This window comes from Lissotriton vulgaris, chromosome 12, assembly GCF_964263255.1.
Source record: "Lissotriton vulgaris chromosome 12, aLisVul1.2, whole genome shotgun sequence".
Lineage (NCBI taxonomy): Eukaryota > Metazoa > Chordata > Amphibia > Caudata > Salamandridae > Lissotriton > Lissotriton vulgaris.
The window spans coordinates 643,248,105-643,271,882 of NC_141700.1; the positions used below are offsets into that span (position 1 = coordinate 643,248,105).

A 23,778-nucleotide genomic window follows, 5' to 3' on the forward strand; every position below is an offset into this window, starting at 1 on the left:
ACCGATGCACCCACCACACAGCTCCAACACAGCTCCACCAATGCACCCACCACACAGCTCCACCAAGGCACCCACCACACAGCTCCACCGAGGCACCCACCACACAGCTCCACCGAGGCACCCACCACACAGCTCCACAGATGCACCCACCACACAGCTCCACAGATGCACCCACCACACAGCTCCACAGATGCACCCACCACACAGCTCCACAGATGCACCCACCACACAGCTCCACCAATGCACCCACCACACAGCTCCACCAATGCACCCACCACACAGCTCCACCCATGCACCCACCACACAGCTCCACCCATGCACCCACCATACAGCTTCACCGAGGCACCCACCATACAGCTTCACCGAGGCACCCACCACACAGCTCCACAGATGCACCCACCACACAGCTCCACAGATGCACCCACCACACAGCTCCACAGATGCACCCACCACACAGCTCCACAGATGTACCCACCACACAGCTGCACCGATGCACCCACCACAGCTCCACCGATGCACCCACCACAGCTCCACCGATGCACCCACCACAGCTCCACCGATGCACCCACCACACAGCTCCACCGAGGCACCCACCACACAGCTCCACCGAGGCAGCCACCACACAGCTCCACCGATGCAGCCACCACACAGCTCCACCGATGCAGCCACCACACAGCTCCACCGACACAGCTCCACCGATACACCCACCACCCAGCTCCACCGATGCACCCACCACACAGCTCCACCGAAGCACCCACCACACAGCTCCACAGATGCACCACCACCCAGCTCCACCGAGGCACCCACCACAAAGCTCCATCAATGCACCCACTAAGCTCCACCGATGCACCCACCACACAGCTCCACCGATGCAGCCACCACACAGCTCCACCGACACAGCTCCACCTATGCACCCACCACACAGCTCCACCGATGCACCCACCACACAGCTCCACCTACACAGCTCCACCGATGCACCCACCACACAGCTCCACCGATACACCCACCACACAGCTCCACCGATGCACCCACCACACAGCTCCACCGATGCACCCACCACACAGCTCCACCGATGCACCCACCACACAGCTCCACCGATGCACCCACCACACAGCTCCACCGATGCACCCACCACACAGCTCCACCGATGCACCCACCACACAGCTCCACCGATGCACCCACCACACAGCTCCACCGATGCACCCACCACACAGCTCCACCGATGCACCCACCACACAGCTCCACCGATGCACCCACCACACAGCTCCACCGATGCACCCACCACACAGCTCCACCGATGCACCCACCACACAGCTCCACCGATGCACCCACCACACAGCTCCACCGATGCACCCACCACACAGCTCCACCGATGCACCCACCACACAGCTCCACCGATGCACCCACTACACAGCTCCACTGATGCACCCACCACACAGCTCTACCGTGGCACCTATCACACAGCACCACTGAGGCACCCACCACACAGCTCCACCGAGGCACCCACCACACAGCTCCGCCGAGGCACCCACCACACAGCTCCGCCGAGGCACCCACCACACAGCTCCGCCGAGGCAGCCACCACACAGCTCCGCCGATGCAGCCACCACACAGCTCCACCGACACAGCTACAATGATGCACCCACCACCCAGTTCCACCGATGCACCCACCACACAGCTCCGACACAGCTCCACCCATGCACCCACCACACAGCTCCACCGAGGCACCCACCATACAGCTTCACCGAGGCACCCACCACACAGCTCCATCGAGGCACCCACCACACAGCTCCACTGATGCACCCACCACACAGCTCCACTGATGCACCCACCACCCAGCTCCACCGATGCACCCACCACCCAGCTCCACCGATGCACCCACCACACAGCTCCACCGACACAGCTCCACCTATGCACCCACCACACAGCTCCACCGATGCACCCACCACACAGCTCCACCTACACAGCTCCACCGATGCACCCACCACACAGCTCCACCGATGCACCCACCACACAGCTCCACCGATGCACCCACCACACAGCTCCACCGATGCACCCACCACACAGCTCCACCGATGCACCCACCACACAGCTCCACCGATGCACCCACCACACAGCTCCACCGATGCACCCACCACACAGCTCCACCGATGCACCCACCACACAGCTCCACAGATGCACCCACCACCCAGCTCCACAGATGCACCCACCACCCAGCTCCACCGATGCTCCAACTAAGCTCCACCGAGGCACCCACCATACAGCTTCACCGAGGCACCCACCACACAGCTCCATCGAGGCACCCACCACACAGCTCCACCGAGGCACCCACCACACAGCTCCACCGAGGCACCCACCACACAGCTCCACCGAGGCACCCACCACACAGCTCCACCGAGGCACCCACCACACAGCTCCACAGATGCACCCACCACACAGCTCCACAGATGCACCCACCACACAGCTCCACAGATGCACCCACCACACAGCTCCACAGATGCACCCACCACACAGCTCCACAGATGCACCCACCACACAGCTCCACTGATGCACCCACCACACAGCTCCACCGATGCACCCACCACAGCTCCACCGAGGCAGCCACCACACAGCTCCACCGATGCAACCACCACACAGCTCCACTGACACAGCTCCACCGATGCACCCACCACCCAGCTCCACCGAAGCACCCACCACACAGCTCCACTGAAGCACCCACCACACAGCTCCACAGATGCACCCACCACCCAGCTCCATCAATGCACCCACTAAGCTCCACCGATGCACCCACCACACAGCTCCACCTACACAGCTCCACCGATGCACCCACCACACATCTCCACTGATGCACCCACCACACAGCTCCACTGATGCACCCACCACACAGCTCCACTGATGCACCCACCGCACAGCTCCACTGATGCACCCACCGCACAGCTCCACTGATGCACCCACCACACAGCTCCACTGATGCACCCACCACACAGCTCCACTGATGCACCCACCACACAGCTCCACTGATGCACCCACCACACAGCTCCACTGATGCACCCAGCACCCAGCTCCACCGATGCACCCACCACCCAGCTCCACCGATGCACCCACCACACAGCTCCACCGACACAGCTCCACCTATGCACCCACCACACAGCTCCACCGATGCACCCACCACACAGCTCCACCTACACAGCTCCACCGATGCACCCACCACACAGCTCCACCGATGCACCCACCACACAGCTCCACCGATGCACCCACCACACAGCTCCACCGATGCACCCACCACACAGCTCCACCGATGCACCCACCACACAGCTCCACCGATGCACCCACCACACAGCTCCACCGATGCACCCACCACACAGCTCCACCGATGCACCCACCACACAGCTCCACAGATGCACCCACCACCCAGCTCCACAGATGCACCCACCACCCAGCTCCACCGATGCTCCAACTAAGCTCCACCAATGTACCCACCACACAGCTCCATCAATGCACCCACTAACCTCCACCGATGCACACACCACTCTGCGCAACCACCGCATCACTCTGCGCAACCACTGCATCACTCTGCGCAACCACTGCATCACTCTGCGCAACCACTGCATCACTCTGCGCAACCACTGCATCACTCTGCGCAACCACTGCATCACTGGTTCAAATATGTTCTTTCAATGTTTCAAGCTGTTTTCAAGCTTTCATGCTTTATTACAAATCACAAAAAGATGTTAATATTTCACTTCTGTTCTTGGATTTTCGTCACAATAAAAAACACTGAACATAATCTTCACAAAATTTATTTACAAAGTTTAAGCTATTGGCATTGCCATTGTTATTTGTAATATCAATACATCTAAGTCACGTAAATACACATCATATTGCATTACAAATGCTATACGTGCTTGCGAAAGTTATAACTATTGGCATTCTAATTGACAAAGCTATTACTTTATCTATTTTAAAAAATAACACATAAATAAAAAAAATTCATTTATAAGACCAATAGCTCAAACTTTCCTAATGCGAGCCCTATTGCATTTCCAATGCTTGTTGTATGGGTGTCTTCTGTCTGCAGACAAAAATGCTCATAGGTAGCACTACTAAGAAATACCTCGACAGTGGGGAATGGACAAGCGACTGAACTGTGTATTTAAGAAAATCTGAGAAAAATAAATCATGAAAATGATGAATGACAAATAGAGAAAGCGAGCATGAGAGAGAAGGGTGAGAAAGAAAATGTAAGCATGATAAAACAAGCATTTGCAATGCAATAGGTCTCGCATTAGGAAAGTGTGAGCTATTGGTATATTAAATTACAAATTTTTTTAATATGTGTTGGCTTTGAAAATATATAAATTAATAGCATCGTTATTCACAAAGCCAATAGCTTACACTTTCCTAATGCGAGTCCTATTGGCTATGGCAATGCTTGTTGGTAGCAAGCAAGGACAGTGCTGTTGTGGTGCTGAGTGATGATGTGGTTGGGCTGTGTGATGTGGTGGTGTCCCCGAGTGATGTGGTGGTGTCCCAGAGTGATGTGGTGGTGTCCCAGAGTGATGTGGTGGTGTCCCAGAGTGATGTGGTGGTGTCCCAGAGTGATGTGGTGGTGTCCCCGAGTGATGGAGGGTGGAGTAGGAGTTGGAGGGTGGGTTTGGAGGGTGGGTTTGGAGGGCGGAGTTGGAGGGCGAAGGGTGGAGTTGGAGGGTGCAACGCTATGTTTTGTTATGCTATGTGATGTGTTTTGCTATCCTATGCTTTGTTTTGTTATGCTATGCTATGTTTAGTTTTGCTATCCTATGCTTTGTTTTGTTATGCTATCTTTTGTTGTGTTTTGTTGTGTTTATGCTATGCTTTGTTATGCTATGTTTTGTTATGCTATGCTATGCTTTATGTTATGTAATGCTATGCTTTATGTTATGTTCTGCTATGTTTTGTTCTGCTTTGTTTTGTTCTGCTATGTTTTGTTCTGCTATGTTTTGTTCTGCTATGTTTTGTTTTGCTATGCTATGCTTTGTTGTTTTGCTCTATTATGTTTTGTTATGCTGTTTTGTTTTGCTATCCTATGCTTTGTTTTGTTACAACATAGCATGTTTTGTTATGCTATGTTTTGTTATGCTAGGTTTCGTTATGCTATGCTGGTGAGGGTGGGCGAGGGTGAGGGGGGGGTGTTAGGGTGAGGGGGTGTGTTAGGGTGAGGGGGTGCGTTAGGGTGAAGGGGTGCGTTAGGGTGAAGGGGTGCGTTAGGGTGAAGGGGTGCGTTAGGGTGAAGGGGTGCGAGGGTGTGGGGGGATGAGGGGGTGTGAGGGGAGGGTGTGGGGTTGTGAGGGTGTGGGGTTTTGAGGGTGTGGGGTTGTGAGGGTGGGTGAGGGTGTGCGGTTGACGGGGTTGAGGGTGTGTGGGGGTGAGTGTGTTAGGGTGAGGGGGTGTGTTAGGGTGAGGGGGTGTGTTAGGGTGAGGGGTGCGAGGGTCTGGGGGTGTGAGGGGAGTGTGTGGGGTTGTGAGGGTGTGGGGGTGAGGGTGTGCGGGTGACTGGGTTGAGGGTGTGTGGGGGTGAGTGTGTGAGGGTGAGGGGGTGTGAGGGTGTGGGGGTGTGAGGGTGTGGGGTGTGGGGGTGTGAGGGGTGGGGTTGTGAGGGGGTGGGGTTGTGAGGGTGACGGGGTTGAGGGGGTGTGGGGTTGAGGGGGTGTGGGGTTGAGGGGGTGTGGGGGTTGAGGGTGAGGGGTGTGAGGGGGTTGAGGGTGAGAGGGTGTGTGAGGGGTGGGTGAGGATGAGAGGGGGTTTGAGGGTGAGGGGGGGTGAGGGGGTGTGAGGGTGTGTGTGGGTGAGAGGGTATGTGAGGGTGAAGGGGTGTGAGGGTGAAGCGGTGTGAGGGTGAAGGGGTGTGAGGGTGAAGGGGTGTGAGGGTGAAGGGGTGTGAGGGTGAGAGGGTGAGAGTCTGTGAGGGTGTGTGAGGGGGTGTGAGGGTGAAGGGGTGTGAGGGTGAGGGTGTGTGTAAGGGTGAGGCGGTGTGAGGGTAAGGGTGCGGGGTGTGTGAGAGGGTGTGTGAGGGTGATGGTGATGGTGAGAGGGTGGCTGAGAGGGTGGCTGAGAGGGTGAGTGAGGGTGAGGGGGTGTTTGAGGGTGAAAGCTAGAGGCATAGTTGAAATATGGCGCTATGGTAAGGAGGCTGAGAAGGACAGGGAGGTAAGAAAATGGACAGAGAGAGGGATGTCATTCATAGCACAATCTAACCGAGAACATTGGAATTGCGTCACTTGGGACTGGTGCACACCTGGCTTGGGTCGTAAGGGTCACCGAGGTAGAGCCCACTGCCTCGGGCTGGGGGACGAGACGGGCGCAGTGCCTCTGGCAAGCTTTGTTGGTATGTGCTGAAGAGTAAGTTCAGACTGTGGGCGCTGCTTGATGCACAACCCGAGTAATACAGTACTCCCGTGGTTCTTAACCTTTTTGACTTATGCTGTCCCCCCACCCCCTTCCCGAATCACTACTGTAAGCCTGGGTACACTGCCTAAACATTTCTCTTTGAACTTGAAATCAATGCACCAAAATGCTGAAACGGGTATACATCAAATAGATACACCAATTGTGAAATATGTTATCTGTTTTCGTAACTTTAGAAGTAAAGTATCCATACCGTGCAGAATGCGATCAGGCCCCCAGGGTGACGGATAACTTGACGGCACCGATTGCAGAAGTCCAGCACGTGACTTCCATCCAATGGCTACATTTTAGTAATGGGGATACAATTAGTCAGTGCAATCACATGTGACCAGTTAGGTTGTCGCAACACATCATGCATGTGGTTTAGCTCGTCTCTTATCCTTGGTTGCCGATAAAACGCATTTTTGAAGGCCACTCTTCACTTGAAGCCTAGCCAAGCTATCTCTAATACAACATTGTAGTTTAGCTTCAGCTCTGAAGGTGCTAGCATGCCGTTTTGTGCATTTCAGGTTTCTTCGGCTGCAGTATTAATAACAAGTTTGTCTAAATCTAATGGAATGTTCATTTGAGTTGAAAAGGGGGTTATTCTCAGTGTTTATGTGTAAGAAATGTTTTTTTCAGCGGCCGTGACGACACTGATCCGTAGTACACATTTGGTTTTTACTTGTAAGCACGGAGAGACGGGGAGCAAATGGGAGCGAGGCATTGCGCAGAGGGGGGGTGGGGGAGAGCATTCCTTTGAAGTGTGAAGCTCTCGGCATTGCTGTGGCGGGTCTGATGCGAGGAGGCTCGGGGAGCAAACGGCAAGCGCGTGCATGGGCACATGCACTCTGCATAATCCGCCTGCCAAAGCCCCTTGATCAGCTTTCCTGTTCCGCCTCTATATGTCTCGACATCTGCAATGCGCAAGCGCATTGGCAGAGGTCGAGACCTAAAAATGATGGAGAGAGACAGAGAACAGGAGGAAGATGAAAGGGTGATAAGAAAGTAGTAAAGGTAAGATGGAAAAACAAAATAGAAGGAGGTTAAAAGAACGTGAATTGAAGGATCAACGCATGAATGAAAGACTGAAAGGATCAACAGGTGAGAGAATTAATAGGTGGAAGTATGGAATAAAAGACAGATGGATGGAAGAGTGAATCGATAGATACATGGATGTAACATAACATGACGTGTATTTGTAAAGCGCACGTTCACCCAGAAGGGCACCTTGGCCCGGGATAACAAATGTTTATTGTTACCCAACTCAATGGTACTCATTTTATTGACCTCAGTAGGATGAAAGGCTGAGTGAACACAGGATTTGAACCTGTGACCATGAAGTCAAACAGAGGCCCCTACAATGGACGCATTAGTCCACTAAGCCACCAGACCGGGCTTATGGATGGATGGATGGGTTAATTGAAAGGTGAAGACATGGAAAGATGGGTGTAGGAATAGAAGGAAGGGTGGCATTAGAGATGGATGAAGAAGAATTAAAGGTTGATGGGAACGATTCTAAGGAAAGCCTGAATTGCTTGCTTTCTGTGTTCAGAGGTATGGTTTAAGTGGGAGGTATTTTAATGTTCTGGCTATACTCTCTTGCCCAGGGCAATACGAATGGCACTGACAAGGTGAAAGCTAGAGCCTCCACTGGAATGGATACGGACACCGAGTCATGAAGAGCTATTTTAGTTTGGCTGAAGCACCTTAGGTTTAACAAAGTCCTCAGGTGGGAATGCTATCGACCCAGGAGAGTGGTGATGTGGACTCGGAAGATAAAGGGGGTTTTGTCCTGACTTGACATTAATAGACTGTGAAACACCTAGCTTGAACAAACCTGTTAAATAAAACTTTTGAAATAAATCTATTCCTGCTCATGATCAAAAACAGGTTATGTGGGCGCTCGTTCTTTTACTCACTGTTACTTAAATTCGGTCAGCGCCACAAAAAGAAGCCCTCAAAGCAGCTGCAAGATTTATCATTGACAGTAAGAACGTTGATCACGTTGAGTGTGTATTAAAGTAAATTCGAATTGATTCTCCCAGCTCGCTGTGGACCTGAAATACTTCCCGTAGTCTATTCCTATCATAATCAACCATATTCTTAATTTGTCAATAAATGTGAATTTGTATTATACTCCTCAAGCAAATTATGTGATTTTACCTTTTCGCACAGGTATCCGTAAAGTGCTCACAGCTTAAGTTAACCAGGCTATAAAAATTGAACATATAAAATAAATAAAAGTAAACGTTATTCGTTGTAAACATGTCACGCAACACCAATGTATAAATATTATTCCACATGCCTATACAATAAACACATGACCACTGTAAACAGTGTCCCAGTGTATACACAGCACTGTCTAATCAGCACTATATACTCTTAAGCGTAGTTAAAGTCTACAAAAATAAGCATGTGTGTGTACGCTGTACAAACAATAAAAAACTCAAATAGATGAGAGAACGTGCAGCCCCAATGTATGTGTAAATGTTAGCCTTTAAGGACAACGTACAGAACTGAACTAATATGTAGCGGATTTGTACATGGTGAAGCACGTTTCACTGTGCCAGCAGTGTGCAAAATACTGCGACGGCCAGCTGACACGCAGCATGGTAAAGCCACCAAGGTTCGCACAGCAATAAGCTTTAAGACTGGGTCAGCCTCGTACTGAACGTGTATCAAAAGCTTCTTCCGGCTCCTCACCTTACTCTCTGCTGCTCTCCCTCCATGTCCTGGCAGTACTGCCCATCTTCCTCTTCCACCTGGCACATGGCTTCGCCGCACCACACCGTCACCCTCTCCCGGCTTTGACAGCAAAACTTTACCAGCAACACGACTACATCAATAACTCATGGAGGTAGAAGAAAGACTACCTTTCCTGCTAGACGTGACAGCCTCCTAACCATATGGGTGTCAATGCGGCGGCCATGTTTGAATGCTGCTCCCTGTATATTAGAATGACTGTATTATATTAAAAAACAAAATAAAGAATGACAGGTCATTGTTCCTAGGGTCTTACGGTATGAGATAATAATAGAGAAAAATATATATTCACAACAGCAATTAATTTTTCAAAAAATGTGCGAAACGGCTTTGTTGCTTGGAAATAAAAAATAAAGTTAATAGGAAATATTTTTCCTTTACCTCCGTTACTGTCAGTCATTCGGTCTAAAACAGTATTCTGAATGTAGCCCGAGTTACAGTCTTTAATGAGGTTATGATATTCTATTGGCAAAATGTGATGCATTTTCTTTATCTCTGTATTACTCAGTGGTATATCTGAAGAATTTGCCCCTATCATAAACTAGGATGGCCAACCGTCTTGCATTTTGCAGGTGTGGCCTCCAATCACGGTTCCTGTTCCACTGCCTATACAGGAGGCACTGCAGGACGCCCATTGTCCTGCATTTTAGTTCCAAGCCATTTCTAACACTTTTAAAAGTTAAGCAACTGTCACTCTTTCAGCCATTTAGGACCCGTGAAAGAGGTCCCTATCCGTGGAATTGCTTGCAGTGACGAGTTGGAGAACAGGAGTGGTGATCAACAATGCAGCTTCAAGGAGCACCTTCAGCTGGCGAAATTCAAGTCCAGCTACCTGCCTATTAACAGCCCTGAATGTGTGAATGAAACCCGTGCTAGGGACCTCATCGGGGCGGCGAGTATGCTCTTGATGTTCATTTCTCCCATTGCGCCTGTTTCAAAGCACTGACATATTTTCAGATCTGTCTGTGGACAGAAGCACAGGGAAAGAATAATTTGCCCATTATCAGTTTCTTAAGTAGTAGACCCGAGATGCAGCACACTACTACTTGCTACAAATACCATATTGCATTTTGGTCAGCTTAGTAGAGAAGAGGGCACTGCTCCCTCCTGTAAAGTTCCTATTATGCCAGAAGTACCAGCCAGACTCAGTGTTGGCTTTAAGATGCTATTTCTTTATTTGCGTCGTTAACAGAAAGAGCGCCGGGCGTCTTACATCTATCGCGCTGCGAGCCGCTCTACACATGCGCATTGCGCCGCTCGCGCATGCGCACCACTTCCAGCGGTCTCGTCCTTGCGTGTCGCGTCATCACGCGCTCGCTAAGGACTAGACCGCAACACCACATATCTCCCTATTTTAATACAAACAACAAAACACGCTAAGAGTCCACGGTTTCAACAACACCCCAATTCAAAGTCTCTGAAACGAGCTGGTAAGACTACCGCTCTCCCAGCACGTGTACGCCTTAGCGGGGTAGAAGCTTCTCGGCCACCATTTCTCACCGGGCTCAACATTCCGCTTCCCATTTGACTCAGTTCATTTTCCTGGGGTGTCAAGTCCTTTTCAACCCTCTCTTCCTCTACCCTCAGAGCTTCCAGATCTTCTCCTTCTGCATACACCTGTCCTTCCTCTTGGCTTTCCCTTTCTTCCATCTTTATCTCTCCTGTGCTTCTCAATCCTTGATCTTGTTGATTATTCTCTTTTTCCTCAGGCCACTGTAGAATCTTATTGATTTTAGCCATGCGGTCTTGGGACCACACATTTCCATCACTAAGCAGCGCAGCCCTGTCATATACTTCCTCCACTTGCATGGGTGGGCTGTACTTGCTTTCTCCTTTCCTTTTTAGCACAGCCAACTTGACTCTCACCCATTCCCCTTTTTCCAAAGCTGCCTCCTTCACATTTCTTCTCCGCTTATAGTGTTCAGTATATACTTTTTGGGCTCTTTCGAGATTGTGCTGGACTACAGCAGGCGACCATTTGCTGGTGACGGTCTTCTCTCTCCAGACCACATTGTCCTTCGTGAACGGGTGCCTGCCTCTTAGGACCTGGAAAGGACTGTAGTCTGTGGAGGTGGGGGTGATCCTATACGCCCACAACATGCTTTGTATTTCCTTCTCCCAATCCTTTCCTTTTGTGATGGTAGCTTGTATGGATCCCAAGAGGACTCTATTAAATCTTTCCCCCTGTCCATTGCTCGACGGGTGGTACACTGATGTGTGTTTCACTTTGATTCCATTCCTTTTCGCGTACTTGTTCCACTTCTCCGTCGTGAACTGTGGACCATTGTCACTGAGGATCGTCCTCGGGATTCCTTCTCTCAGGAACACTGAGGTGAGAAACTTGATGATTGTGTCTGTGTCCATCTCTTCCTGCACATGTATTTCTGGCCATTAGCTGGCACACAATGTAATGCCATTGCAGACTTTTTTATATCTAAGGTCGAGGGCATCTATCAATCTCTGGCCTCCCTTCCACCTTCTATTGATTCCTCCCAACCTCGCCCTCTTTGTAATGCTTTCACCTCCCCTACTGAGCTCATTCACAACTGGATACCATTCGACGACTCCTCTTTCCTATCCTGCTTAAAAAGCATCAGGTCAGGTTCTCCGCGGGACCCTGTCCCTATGAAAATACTCAAACAACTTGACCTTGAACCACGGAGATTCCTAATGAGGTTACTAAACATCTCTCTCACTGAATCTCGGGTGGAACAGGATTGGAAACATGCCATGGTCGTTCCCTTGCTTACAAAATCTGGTGCTGACATCACAAATCTTGCCAACTTTAGGCCCATATCCCTGCTGCCAGCTTGTTCTAAAATCTTAGAGCGTCACGTTAACACCCAGCTTAATGAATTTGTTGAAAACATGGGATATCTCCATCCTTCCCAATCAGGCTTTCGCGCTAACTATTCCACCGAATCCGCACTCCTTGGGGTAACTGAGCGACTCCGACACGGTATCGATGGCGGTGAGACCTTTGCGCTTATTCTCCTTGATTTAAGCGCTGCTTTCGATACCGTGTCTCATTCCATCCTATTAGAGTCTCTCCGTTCCCTTGGTGTTGTTGGATCAGCGCTTGCCTGGGTGACCTCATTTCTTAATGAGCGCACCTTTCAAGTTTTCTCAAATAAAGCTGAATCTGTGATCCATTCCTCTGCCCACGGCGTCCCCCAAGGGTCTATATTGAGCCCTCTGTTGTTCAATATCTACATCAGACCGCTTGCTTCTATTGTAGAGGACGCCGGTTTGTCTATATATTCATATGCAGACGACTCGCAGATTGTGTTCTCTTTGTCCAACAGCAGGGTTCAGGACACTTCTGCCCTTAAAATCGGCCTTTCTCGTGTTGCAGCTTGGATGCAAACACATCTGTTAAAGCTCAACGGAGATAAGACCGAGGTGATCATACTTGGCAAACAAAAAGATCTATGGGGTTCAAGACACTGGCCCAGTGATATGGGCCCACTGCCTACCCCTGTGCCTGTTGCTCGCAACCTCGGTGTCCTGATTGACGACAAACTCTCGATGAGGCAGCAGGCAACTAAGGTCGCTGCAATCTGTTTTAACACTCTTCGTTGGTTGCAGAAGATCATATGGATGTTGCCTGAGTCCACTCGTAGAACTGTCGTACAGGCCCTTGTAATGTCTCATATCGACTACGGTAATGTGCTTTATCTAGGAGCAGATAAAGCCACAATCAATAAACTCCAGGTTGTACAGAACTCAGCTGCCCGCCTGCTGCGCAATGTCCCTCGAAGAATGTCTGCAACGCAAGCTCTACGTGACCTTCATTGGTTAAAAATTTCGGATCGTGTGGCCTTTAAAACTTTATGCCTTCTTTTTAAGATTCGTCAAGGTTCTGCTCCTATTTACTTGCAGAATCTTGCTCAGCCATATCAGCCTCTTCTGAGGTCATCTAACAGTGGCAATCTTGCGATTCCTAGAATCCGATTGGCAAAAATGGGAGGCTGTTCATTTGCATATCTTGGACCTAAGATGTGGAACGCTCTCCCGTTGGCGCTAAAAACAGAAACAAGTCTTCTCGCTTTCCGTAAAAAACTGAAAACTCTTCTGTTTTAAATCTTTCGGTCTTGTGTCTCCCCTCTCTGCAGTTGCCTGTTTTCTTCTCTAGTCTGTCCCTGGCGCCGGGAAACCCATTGCGGGTAGCTGTGCGCAATACAAGTGCAATAAAATAAAATAAATAAATTTGGAATACTTGTCCACCAAAACACACAGGTATTTCGGCATCCCTTTGTTATCCAACACGGGTCCCAGAATGTCAACCGATACATCCTCCCACGGGTTGCGGGGTTGGTCAAATCTTCCTAACGCAGGTCTCAATGGCTTCAATATCTTGTCTGCTCCTTGGCACTGGTCACATTCCCTCACATGCCTTTCCACTTGACTGTCCAGTCCCGGCCACTAATACATTTGCTTCACACGCAATTTCGTTTTAACGATGCCCAGATGCCCTTCATGTAGCTGGCCCAGCTGGAGCGGGATCAGTTTCTTGGGAGGCACCACTTTGTCACCTCTATATAAGAATATTCCAGAGTCGCTCATCGACAGTTCATCCCTTACTTCGTAGAATTTCCAGATAACTTCCATCATCCTCCTTTTCTCTGGCCACCCACCGAGGAAGCAGTCTTTGACCTCCTTCATATCTTCATCCTCCTCATACGCCTGCTCCCATTCTTGCCTGCTGATTACTCTTTCAGAATCCTCCATTACCGCTATCATCTCTTCATCCTCCAGTGACTAACTTGGCGCCTCTTCCATAGGCGAGGCTCGACTAAGGTAATCAGCCACCTTGTTGCGTGTCCCCGGTATGTACTCCACATCATACCTATATTCTAGCTGCTTCAGCGTCATTTTGGCTATGCGTGGGGTGGCAGTTGCATGCCCACTCGAGATTAGTACTTTGACCAACGGTTTGTGGTCCGTTTGCAGATGAAATCTCGTGCCCCACAGGAACTGCCTAAACTTCCCCATGGCCCATACCACCGCCAGCATTTCCTTCTCAATCACACTGAACTTTTGTTCAGTAGGGGATAACGCTCTGGATGCGAAGCTAAGAGTCTCCACAGTGCCATTTTATCTTTCTTGCGCAAGAACCGCTCCTAGTCCCTTTTCACTGGCATCAGTGGTCAGTATGGTCTGTCCAAGGGGATCATGTTCATGCAACAGCACCGCCTGGCTTATGTCCTTCTTTAACACTTTGAATTCTTTTTGTGCTTCTTCATCCCAATGGAATGTCGTCTTGTTTCTTATGAGCTGTCTCAATTGATGTGTTTTTGTAGCAAAGTGCTGAACGAACTTACTATATATAGTATTCGGCCATCCCTAGGAAGGATCTCACTTCCTCTTTGTTGACGGGGGCTCTGGCATCACAGATAGCCTTCACATTTTCTCTCTTAGGGGTGATCCTGTGTCCTCCAATTTCGTGACCTAGGTAGGTGACTGATGTCATTCCTAGCCGACATTTGTTCCATTCAGCTGTCAAACCCTTCTCCTGTAGCACGCTCAGAACTTTGTTCAGTTTCCGGTCGTGGACTTCACGGTCTAGCCCCATCACCAAGATCTCGTCCTGGAAATACTGGATGCCGTCAACTTCCTTGAACAGACGGTGCATCAGCTTTTGGAACACCGCCGCGGCCGATGCCAGCCCAAAGGGCATTCTGCGGAATTGATAGCATCCAAACGGTGTTATAAAGGAAGTGAATTTTCGGCTAGATGGATGCAAGTCTATCTGATGATAAGCAGATGCTAGGTCAATGGTGGATAACCACTTTACTTCCCTTGTTCTGGCTAGCATTTCTTCAATCCTGGGCAACGGGAATTTCTCCACAATCAGGCATTAATTTAACTCACGCAGGTCCACACACAAACGCACCTTGCCGTTGGGTTTTCGTGCTACTACCAAGGGAGATAGCCATTCTGAACTGTCTATGTGCTCAATAATCCCTTGTTCTTCCAGTCTGTGTAGTTCTTGTTGCACCGCTTCTCTTGCCGCTATGGGCACGTTCCGGACTTTGTGGGACACCGGGCAAGAGTTTTCCTTGAGCAGGATTTTGTGCGTGAATTTCTCAAGTTTCCCGACTTTACCTCTGAACACCTTCGGGAATTCTTTTCTCATTTTCTCCAGATTTGGCCAGCACTCACAGTCTGTTAGCAGTATTTGTTCTCTGCCTCCCGGGTCCAGCTTAATCCCCAGGTCTCCTTGATCTCTCCATCCCAACACTGACGGGCCCTTCTCTGCCACATACAGTTTGTAGTCTGCCGTTCTTCCCCAGAATTCAAACTTCAGGATCCGGTAGCCCACCATGGGGATCGGGGTGTCGGTATATGATACCGGCCGAATGTCTGGCGGTTCTAAATTGGGACCCAGGCTGGGTTTGAACTCTTCCTCCCATATGGATCTTTGGACTATCATGTACGGGGAGCCCGAGTCTATCGCCAACTTGATCTTCACTCCTCCAATCAGCATGTCAGCCTGTGGCTTACTCGAGCGTCTGTTGTCTAGTCCCAGCACTTGTTCCTCGATACACAGCACCAGATCGTCTTCGTCCAGTTCTTCTTCTTCACCTTCCGGTCGGTCTTGCGTCACATATTTCACGACCGTCTTCTTGCCCTTCCTGCGACATACCTTCTCATAGTGACCTATTAGGCCACAGAACATGCATATCGCCCGGAATGCTGGGCAACGTTTGTCTTGGGCCGCGTGGTTCGTACTTCCGCACCTGTAACATGTGGATTTGTTCTCCGGGGACGGTTTCCACGTTTGACCTGACTTTCCTGGCCATCTTTTCGTTCCTTTATTATCTCCAGCCGTCATTCTGTTTCGTCCAGTGTACTCTGCATCATCCACCTTGTTCACCATGGGCCTCTGTGCGTTCTCCCTTTTTGCTGCGTCAGCGCATTGCTTCAACAGTTCCGCTTTCCTTAGTATCGCTATTACTTCTTTCAGCGTCGCCTCTACATTCGCCCACAAGTTGTCCTGTACCGCCTTACTGGTGGTGTGCATCACAATTTGGTCCTTTATGAAGTCGTCTTGTAGTGCCCCATACTTGCATGTAATTGCCAACCTTCTCAACGCCGCCACGTAGTAGTCGATTGATACTCCCGTTTCTTGCTTCCTCTACTGGAAGTTAAAACAATCAATGGAGATGCACACTGCAGGTCGGTAGTGATTATCGAGATCTTCTAGGACATGCTTTAAAGCATCATCATCGGCTGCTGGTCTAGTCGTGGGAACCAAGTTCGTGAAAACTCTTATCCCTTCCGGACCCAGATTATTTAAGAGTATCCTTCTTCTCCTTACGTTGGGAAAGGGTTCTCCATTTTTATCTTCTAGAGCTTCTAGATAGTTCTTGAAGTATTCCCTCCAGTCTTCCCATTTCATCCTTAGCAGGCTTGATTACTGTAACACACTGCTTCTGGGTGCCCCTGGAACCTTGATCGGTAAGCTGCAGCGCATTCAGAACATGGCAGCTAAGCTGGCCCTTTCTCGGCTGTGCTCGGCTTCCTCTTCCTTGGGGTTAAAAGACCTTCACTGGCTGCCTGTCCACCAGCGTATCAGCTTCAAAGCATCTTGCATAGTCTTCAGGGCCCTCCATGGGCAGGGGCCTGTTCGGTTGCAGGAACTTTTCTCATGGTACAAGACAGCCAGACCTCTGCAATCTTCATCAGCGTGTCTGGTGGTGGTGCCCAGAATTCAAAGGTTACGGATGGGCGGCCGCTCCTTTGGATACACTGCAGCCAAATTCTGGAACTCCCTTCCCTTGACCTTAAGGAGTGCTGTTGAACTTACCTCCTTTAAGAAAGGATTTCAATCCTATCTCTTTCCTAGGGCAGTGTAACTTTGCTTTCGTGTGTCAGGCCAGGAAGAGTCAAAGCGCCAGAACACCCTCAGGGAGGCTGTTGCGCTAAAAAAGTATGGCTATAATACAATACAATCTGGGGTTTCTCTGGTTTGGGCAGAAACGGAATCGGCGCTGTAAGGGAAGATGCTTGTGTACTCATCTTGGCCTGTTCCTCGGTTCTCCCCCTTGATTTCTAGGGCTCCCAGGCGCGCTTGCGTTTCTGCCTTGTTGGTTCGGGTTTCTCTTTCTCCCCCTTCACTTCTCTCTCCCCGTTCCGCCAGGGCCTCAGTGGGGTGTATCTACCCTCTTACCGTGCTTCTTTTCCTTGTTCGCCTCAGTTCTTGGCCCTGGTGCACGTGGTGGGGGGCGTCTCACGAATTTGTGCCTCTGCCACGCTCTTCCTGCGACTCTCTGCCAGTGTGCTTCTTTGCCTTTGTCCTTGACCGGTGCCCTGCAGTCTTCTTCAAATGGCTGCTGCTCTTGTGTGTGCTTCTTTCTTTTTTCTTTTTTTTTGTGAAGCAGCTTGTGCTTCTTGTGGGAATATCCCGACCTCGTCGCCACTGTAAAGTTCCTATTATGCCAGAAGTACCAGGCAGACTCAGTGTTGGCTTTAAGAAGCTATTTCTTTATTTGCGTCGTTAACAGAAAGAGCGCCGGGCGTCTTACATCTATCACACTCCGAGCCGCTCTACACATGCGCATTGCGCCGCTCGCGCATGCGCACCACTTCCTGCGGTCTCGTCCTTGCGTGTCGCGTCATCACGCGCTCGCTAAGGACTAGAACGCACCTCCACACCTCCCCAGGTAATATCCATCCATTGTTTTAACCACACACTTTCTAACAGGCTTTTAAATTGATTGCAAAACTCCCAATCTTGACAAAAAGGGAGCAGAGGCATAAATGACGAAGAGCACACAAGTTGGCCAAATGGGAAGCCAAGATAACAAGCATTGGCATAGCCAATAGGTCTCGCTTTTGGGACCGTATAAGTATTTAGTTATGCAGCACAATATCCTTGTTGCAACAACATCAACTGTTGCATGGCTAAACACCTATAAGGTCCCAAAGGCGAGACCCATTGGCTATGCCAATGCTTGCACCTGGCTTGCCTGTTACATCACTAATGGTATTGTCGTCAGAGTGGGGGCATAAATGATCAATTTTAATAATAATCTCTCAATGCAGTGATATAATCTGATGTACACATGTAAAGCACTTCTTCATGTTAAACAAATCCACTTCTGAAATGTGAAAAGATATTTTTATATTTTTACATGATGATTGGTGCATGATTTAAATGCCAACTATTTTCAGGAATTGGCTTGCATACGGGCTCTTAGAAGCAAGCAAGACTGCTGCCTCGCCCACCCCTATTTACCATTGGGTCACGACGGCATGGTAAGATAAAAGTAACTTTCAAAATTCAAGTATATATCATCACCAGCATTTAACTTCCACTTTTAATTAAAGGAGAAGGTCGGAAGAAGGTTACAGTTAAGAGCACATGACCTCAGAGAGATGAGGGAACTAATTAGTTAAAAGAAATAAAGTACTAGGTAGTAGAAATTAAGTATGCATTTTAGTTTGTGGAGATTATGTAAGAAATTTGCAGCAAGGTTATCTTTATAGCTCGTAACACATTTGCTATTATACATGTGAAATAGAAAATCTGTCATGCAGGTGTAAAAATAAAGAATTCTTGAATGAGTGATTAAGTTGGCATGGGCTTCTGAGTACACAACTTTGTGAAAAGCTATAAAAATGATGTGATCATTAGGTCAGACGTTTAAATCCGGCAGGGTACGCTCAGCCATCCATCTAAGGTTGGTAAATTGAATACCATTAAATTGCGTAGTAGTAACATCTGCTTTGCCCAGTGTTTAGAAGCAGCAGAAATGTAATATGAAGGATTAAATAAAATAACATGGAAAGCAAACATTTATTTACAGTACTAGATGCGCCCACGCACTGGCACGCAAGCCGTTGCCGCCACGGAAAGGCATGTGGGAATGTCTTGTGGGGGACTTTTGCTGGCCCCCAGGGACTCGGGGGGGGGGGAGGTGGGGGGTGCACATGGGGGGTACCTATGGTACCCCCCTGCACTTCACTGTACAAAGTGACAGGCACCGCACGGTGCCTGTCACGTTGTGCATTGAAGTTCACAATGTGCATTTTTAGCATTGCGGCGAGCGGTGCTTTCAGCACAGCCCGCCGCAATGTTAAAGATGCGGGATGCGCCCGCCAGTGTGGCGGGCGCATCCTAAGGGCCCCCACGGGACCGCCGCCCTTATGGCGGGAGGTCCCGTTTTACGTCAGGCCCGACATCCTAATGGGCTCCTATGTCTCTTGGCTTTATGTTTTCAACTGCACTAATAGACCACAGCTGACGTAGTAGTGATTCTGATAGCAAGGCCATGAGGTTGGTATTCCCAGGGAAATGTCCCAGTGTTGTGGGCCCTTCCCACCTTCAAAATACAGTGTCCATCATATTTAGGTGAACTGTTGAAGCTGAGATTAGATGCCAAGTATATTAGTTCTATTGCTAAAATGCACCCACTTGATCAAGTCGTGGCAGGAGGTGGTTACGTGGCAGTATGCGTGACATATACGGATATGTATCATTAGTGATTCAAAGTTGAAGGCTGTTTCATTCCATTCTTGATACTAGAGTTGTTCATTTTTAAACTTGGTTGTTAAAAGTTGCAATAGTGAACAGTTATGGTTTAGATATGTCAACATTTTAGAAGAGGAAAGTGGGAGACTTGAAATAAATAAGTAAGAGAATGTTCTTTCTCCCGGTTACCTTTTTAAGCAGAGGAAATTTTAGGGGGAGACAGCTAAAATGAAGTAATTTATGGCTTTAAAAATCGGGAGGCTCCCGCATGGATTGGGTCCAATGCTTTAAATGGGCCAGTACTGTCCGGTACGTAGTACCAGCACTTTTTTATTTTGGGAGGTAGAGTACATTTTGTAGGAGAGTAGGGTCTGCAATCCTATGATCACCCAGATTTTTTGCTTTTGTTTCACTGGTTTACGACTTTCTCTGGCTGTGGGCCTGCCAATCAGACCCACAGCCTAGCTGTTCTCTCGCTAAATTGATGTGTGTACCTTAGGTGCATTACCCAATTGGAATTGGGCCACCTTGTCAGACCCTGTAACTCAGGGCATCGGTGTACCCAGGGCCTACCAGGGGCTGAAGCATGTATTATGCCACCCCTGGATGGCCATCTAAATCTGACACAACTGGCTGCACGACAGCTGGGGCAAGGTGGTGTACTCGCCCTTTGCTTTAGATATAGTATATCTATATCTAACCCTAAAATGGACACCCGAGTTCCTATCAGTCACTCCTATGGCAGGCCTTGACAATCCTGAAGGCAGAGTGCGTGGAATCGGGTGAATTGGCGCTCTGGCATGAGCCGAGCCCGGTTGCAGCTTGCGGAACCAAGTCCCAATGGCTGTTCCATGATAACGCGTACCATATATTGCTAACTTCGGTATCGCGTTATCAAGACATGTCGAGTAAGGTGTCATACGAATCGGGATACTGACCCCTCACCAATGCTGGCGACGGGGTTAGCATTCCACCCTTCTAGAGGGACACGACATGTACGTAACTGTGAACCCCGGTTAAAGTTAACTGAAGCCTCAGCTCCACAAAATGGATGCTGCCACCACAGACACGAGTCTGACCTCCTGCTGCTGGGAGTCCTTCCAGCGAGGAGAGCTTGGACAAAGGGTTTCCTGTCCGGGGCGGTGCTCGCACCATCCCAGACAGGGTTTTGTGTATCCTGGGTAGGCAGGGCTTTACAGGAAGGTGACTGCGGAGTGGCACCCCGGTGCTCACTACGCATCTGCCGGCTAGAACCAGTTCCAGGGGCACTCCAGCCCCTGAACTGGGGAAAGTCCGGCATGGGAGAGGGGTGTAACCACCCCCCTTCCTGGTCCCACCCCTAGGGCAGGACCTAGTCGCGTACCCACCCCTTTCTTTAGGATAAAGGCAGGAGCGGGGACCCTTCCAAATTAGATCATCTTTGAATCAAGAAACGACTTTCTACGAAAGGAACTCAAGACTCTTCTCAAGATTTCTCCCTTGTGGCTAAGGAGTAGTCACCCTGCATCCGCAGGCACCATCTAAGAACTCTGCGGTTTGCTGCACGTCCTTCCTCAGGAATCCGACTGCCCAGCTCGACGAGAACCGGCTTCCCTGGCACCTCTGACCTCTACCCACATCGTCAGCTCAGCTGAGATCCGTGGGTGCGACGAGACCTCGAGGGACCGGCCATCTTCAGAACCTGCACGACTTCTAAACCAGCACGACCGCCGAGGGATCCTCTGGTGAGTGCTTTGGGGTCCGAGAAGCCCCGACCCTGAGCAGCTCCAGCACCGAAGTTCAGCCTCCCAGTATCTCCACGATCTGCGTGGGGCCCTTCTGCTTTTTGCTGCTCATCACGTTGTCTGGCTACTAGCCGCTGGCTTATGGCCTTCTCGACGACGCCCGACAACAACGCTGCTGGTCTGGTTGCTCCAGACTGGCCTTTGCTCCCTTCTGAAAGAGGAGCACCCCGGACCCTCCTGGTCCCCTCAAGACGCCATTTTAGGTCCACCACGTGGCCCTGAATTTGCCAAGGCTTGTTGCCCCAATCCTGGGCCCAGCGACGACGACAGCATCAACCTTCGTGGGACAGCTCGCACCTCCATCCTGGTCGCCGACAACGCCTCCTGGTCCGTGAGACTGCAGAGCCTAGCGTCGCCCACTCACCTAGTCGAGGTGACGATCACCCGGTGCCCTCCTGGTACCCTCTGACTACTGGCTAGTAGTTACGAACTTGGTCCCCTCTGCTTTCAGGTGTCATCCATCTCTGATCCAGGCTTGGATCTCTACGAACTATCTCCACTGGTCGCCGGCCAGCAACTCCTTCCTTCCGGCTCCTGGTTCGTCAGCGAGGACTCCCGACGTCTGTAAAGACTTATGCAGCCGCAGCCCCTGGGCTAGGTAACTTCGGCATTTCGGTGCCCGCATAGCCTCATTATCTAAGGGTCCAGAGTCACTGTCGCTTCCGACTTACCTTATCGGGTTCGCCCGAGAACACTAAACTTTCCGTGCCCTCGGGCATTTGTGTAGATTGTGCACTTGAAGTATTTTCCTAAGAGTTTTGTTGTATGCTTAGTACCCTGTCCTCATAAAGAGTACAGGGCTGTTGTGACTTAAAATAAATACACTGTATTTTCATAACACTTGTGTGGTGTCCTTTCACTTGGTGTTCAAGGGGTATATGTGATGGTATAACAGCTGGCTTAACACGCCCTCTAGAGTTTAGCCCCAAGACTGCTCGTATCCACGCTAATAGGATAGCTGGTCTAAGGTTGACTTACAACCAATCACCATAAGGGTCGTTTGGACTGATGCATAGTGATCACTAGAATAGTGAGCACTGCATATCAGGCCAACTTCTCACACACTTCTCAAGAGAAATGCTATACTTTTAATTACAGAGTACCTGCACTTCTCAGAAACAAGCAGGTACTCTGCTACAGAGTACCTGCACTTCTATTTTTCCATTTCAAGCACTGATTGGGTCTATTGTCACGTCTGGAGATGGTAAAGGGATTAGAACTGAATACATTATGAATAGAAATCATACTCGATAAGCACATTTCTCAGTCAAATTATATCTTTCAAAATGGCCAGATCTAAACGAGAGGGTTTAAGAATGAAACCACCAAAATGTGCCACACAACTAAGCCCCCTGCTCTCCAATTAACATCCTCTGAGGACTGTCTCCGGACACGGTACTGCGTCTCTATGCGCCCAAAGTAACCCACAAAGTGATAATGGAAAGTTGGCCACCCTTAACAAAGAGCGGGTCCGTTTCTTAACAAAATTCCTAAGAGCATTGATAGGGCTACCACACATCCTGGATTTGCCAGACCAGTTCTAGTGCCTCACCATATGTCGCGGTAAATTTACCACAGAGACTGCAGACCGAGCAGAAAGGGAGGCAAAGGTCCATATGTCCTCGGGCAGGAATAATTAGTATATGTTAGCAGAAAACGAACTAATTAACACAGTCTGTTGGGAATCGTTGTAGATGGTACAGAGTAACAAAATACGACTGACACAGACCTCAATCATCACCATACAAGGAGCCGTAATGTTTGTCCTATTTCTATGTTCAATACACCTACCTGTGTAATGGCTAAGTGATTAGCGTCCGTTGTTTGTCCTGCGCTCACTAAAGACGTCACAAAGGCGCGTCGGCAAACAGTGACGTACGGCTTTGTTGTGGTTCTGTCCTCGGCCTGCTGTTGCATCTCCCCCTGAGGATGGCCATGTTCCGTAGCTTTGTGTCCGGGAACCGGCATCAGTCCCAGCCTGCGCCCGAGAGCCTGGAGGCTCAATACAGCTGTCCTATCTGTCTCGAAGTCTACCAGCGACCCGTGTGCATCAACGGCTGTGCCCACACGTGAGAACTCATTGGGGCTGGGAAGGGGAGGGCTTGGAGAGGCAAAATAGGCGAGGCGTTGAGGGAGGCGGGGCCTGGAATATGTTTGGGCAAATGTTATGAGACAGTGCAAAATCTGTCGGACTGTAATTATTATTAATTTAGTAGATAGAGTGGCATCAGGGCATAGTTTGTTAGGGACCCACTGCATCCCAATTATGGCTGTCATTTACTAACCTGGGGGGGGCAAAATGACACATTGCCTTGCTATTATTGT

The 23,778-nt window shown here is 49.7% G+C and overlaps 2 protein-coding genes across 3 annotated transcripts in view; one reads left to right on the plus strand and one right to left on the minus strand.

Moving 5' to 3' along the window:
• CTU2 (cytosolic thiouridylase subunit 2) overlaps positions 1 to 23,369 on the minus strand; it is a 167,402-nt gene extending 144,033 nt beyond the window's left edge. Inside the window, exon 1 of one of the 2 annotated variants that reach the window (XM_086945812.1) lies at positions 23,245 to 23,369. Coding sequence is in view for 1 of the 2 variants with exons in the window: in XM_086945811.1 (XP_086801937.1) it covers positions 9,130 to 9,197 (68 nt within the window). In the remaining variant the exon portion in view is untranslated. Of the gene's footprint in view, positions 1 to 9,129; positions 9,272 to 23,244 lie in introns of those variants that run through there. The other variant, XM_086945811.1, reaches the window with a different exon arrangement.
• Positions 23,370 to 23,382: 13 nt separating this feature from the next.
• The window catches only part of RNF166 (ring finger protein 166), a 116,491-nt gene continuing 116,095 nt past the window's right edge, over positions 23,383 to 23,778 (plus strand). The window contains exon 1 of the mRNA XM_086945813.1: positions 23,383 to 23,522. Within this exon, the coding sequence (XP_086801939.1) occupies positions 23,383 to 23,522 (140 nt within the window). The remainder of the gene's footprint in view (positions 23,523 to 23,778) is intronic.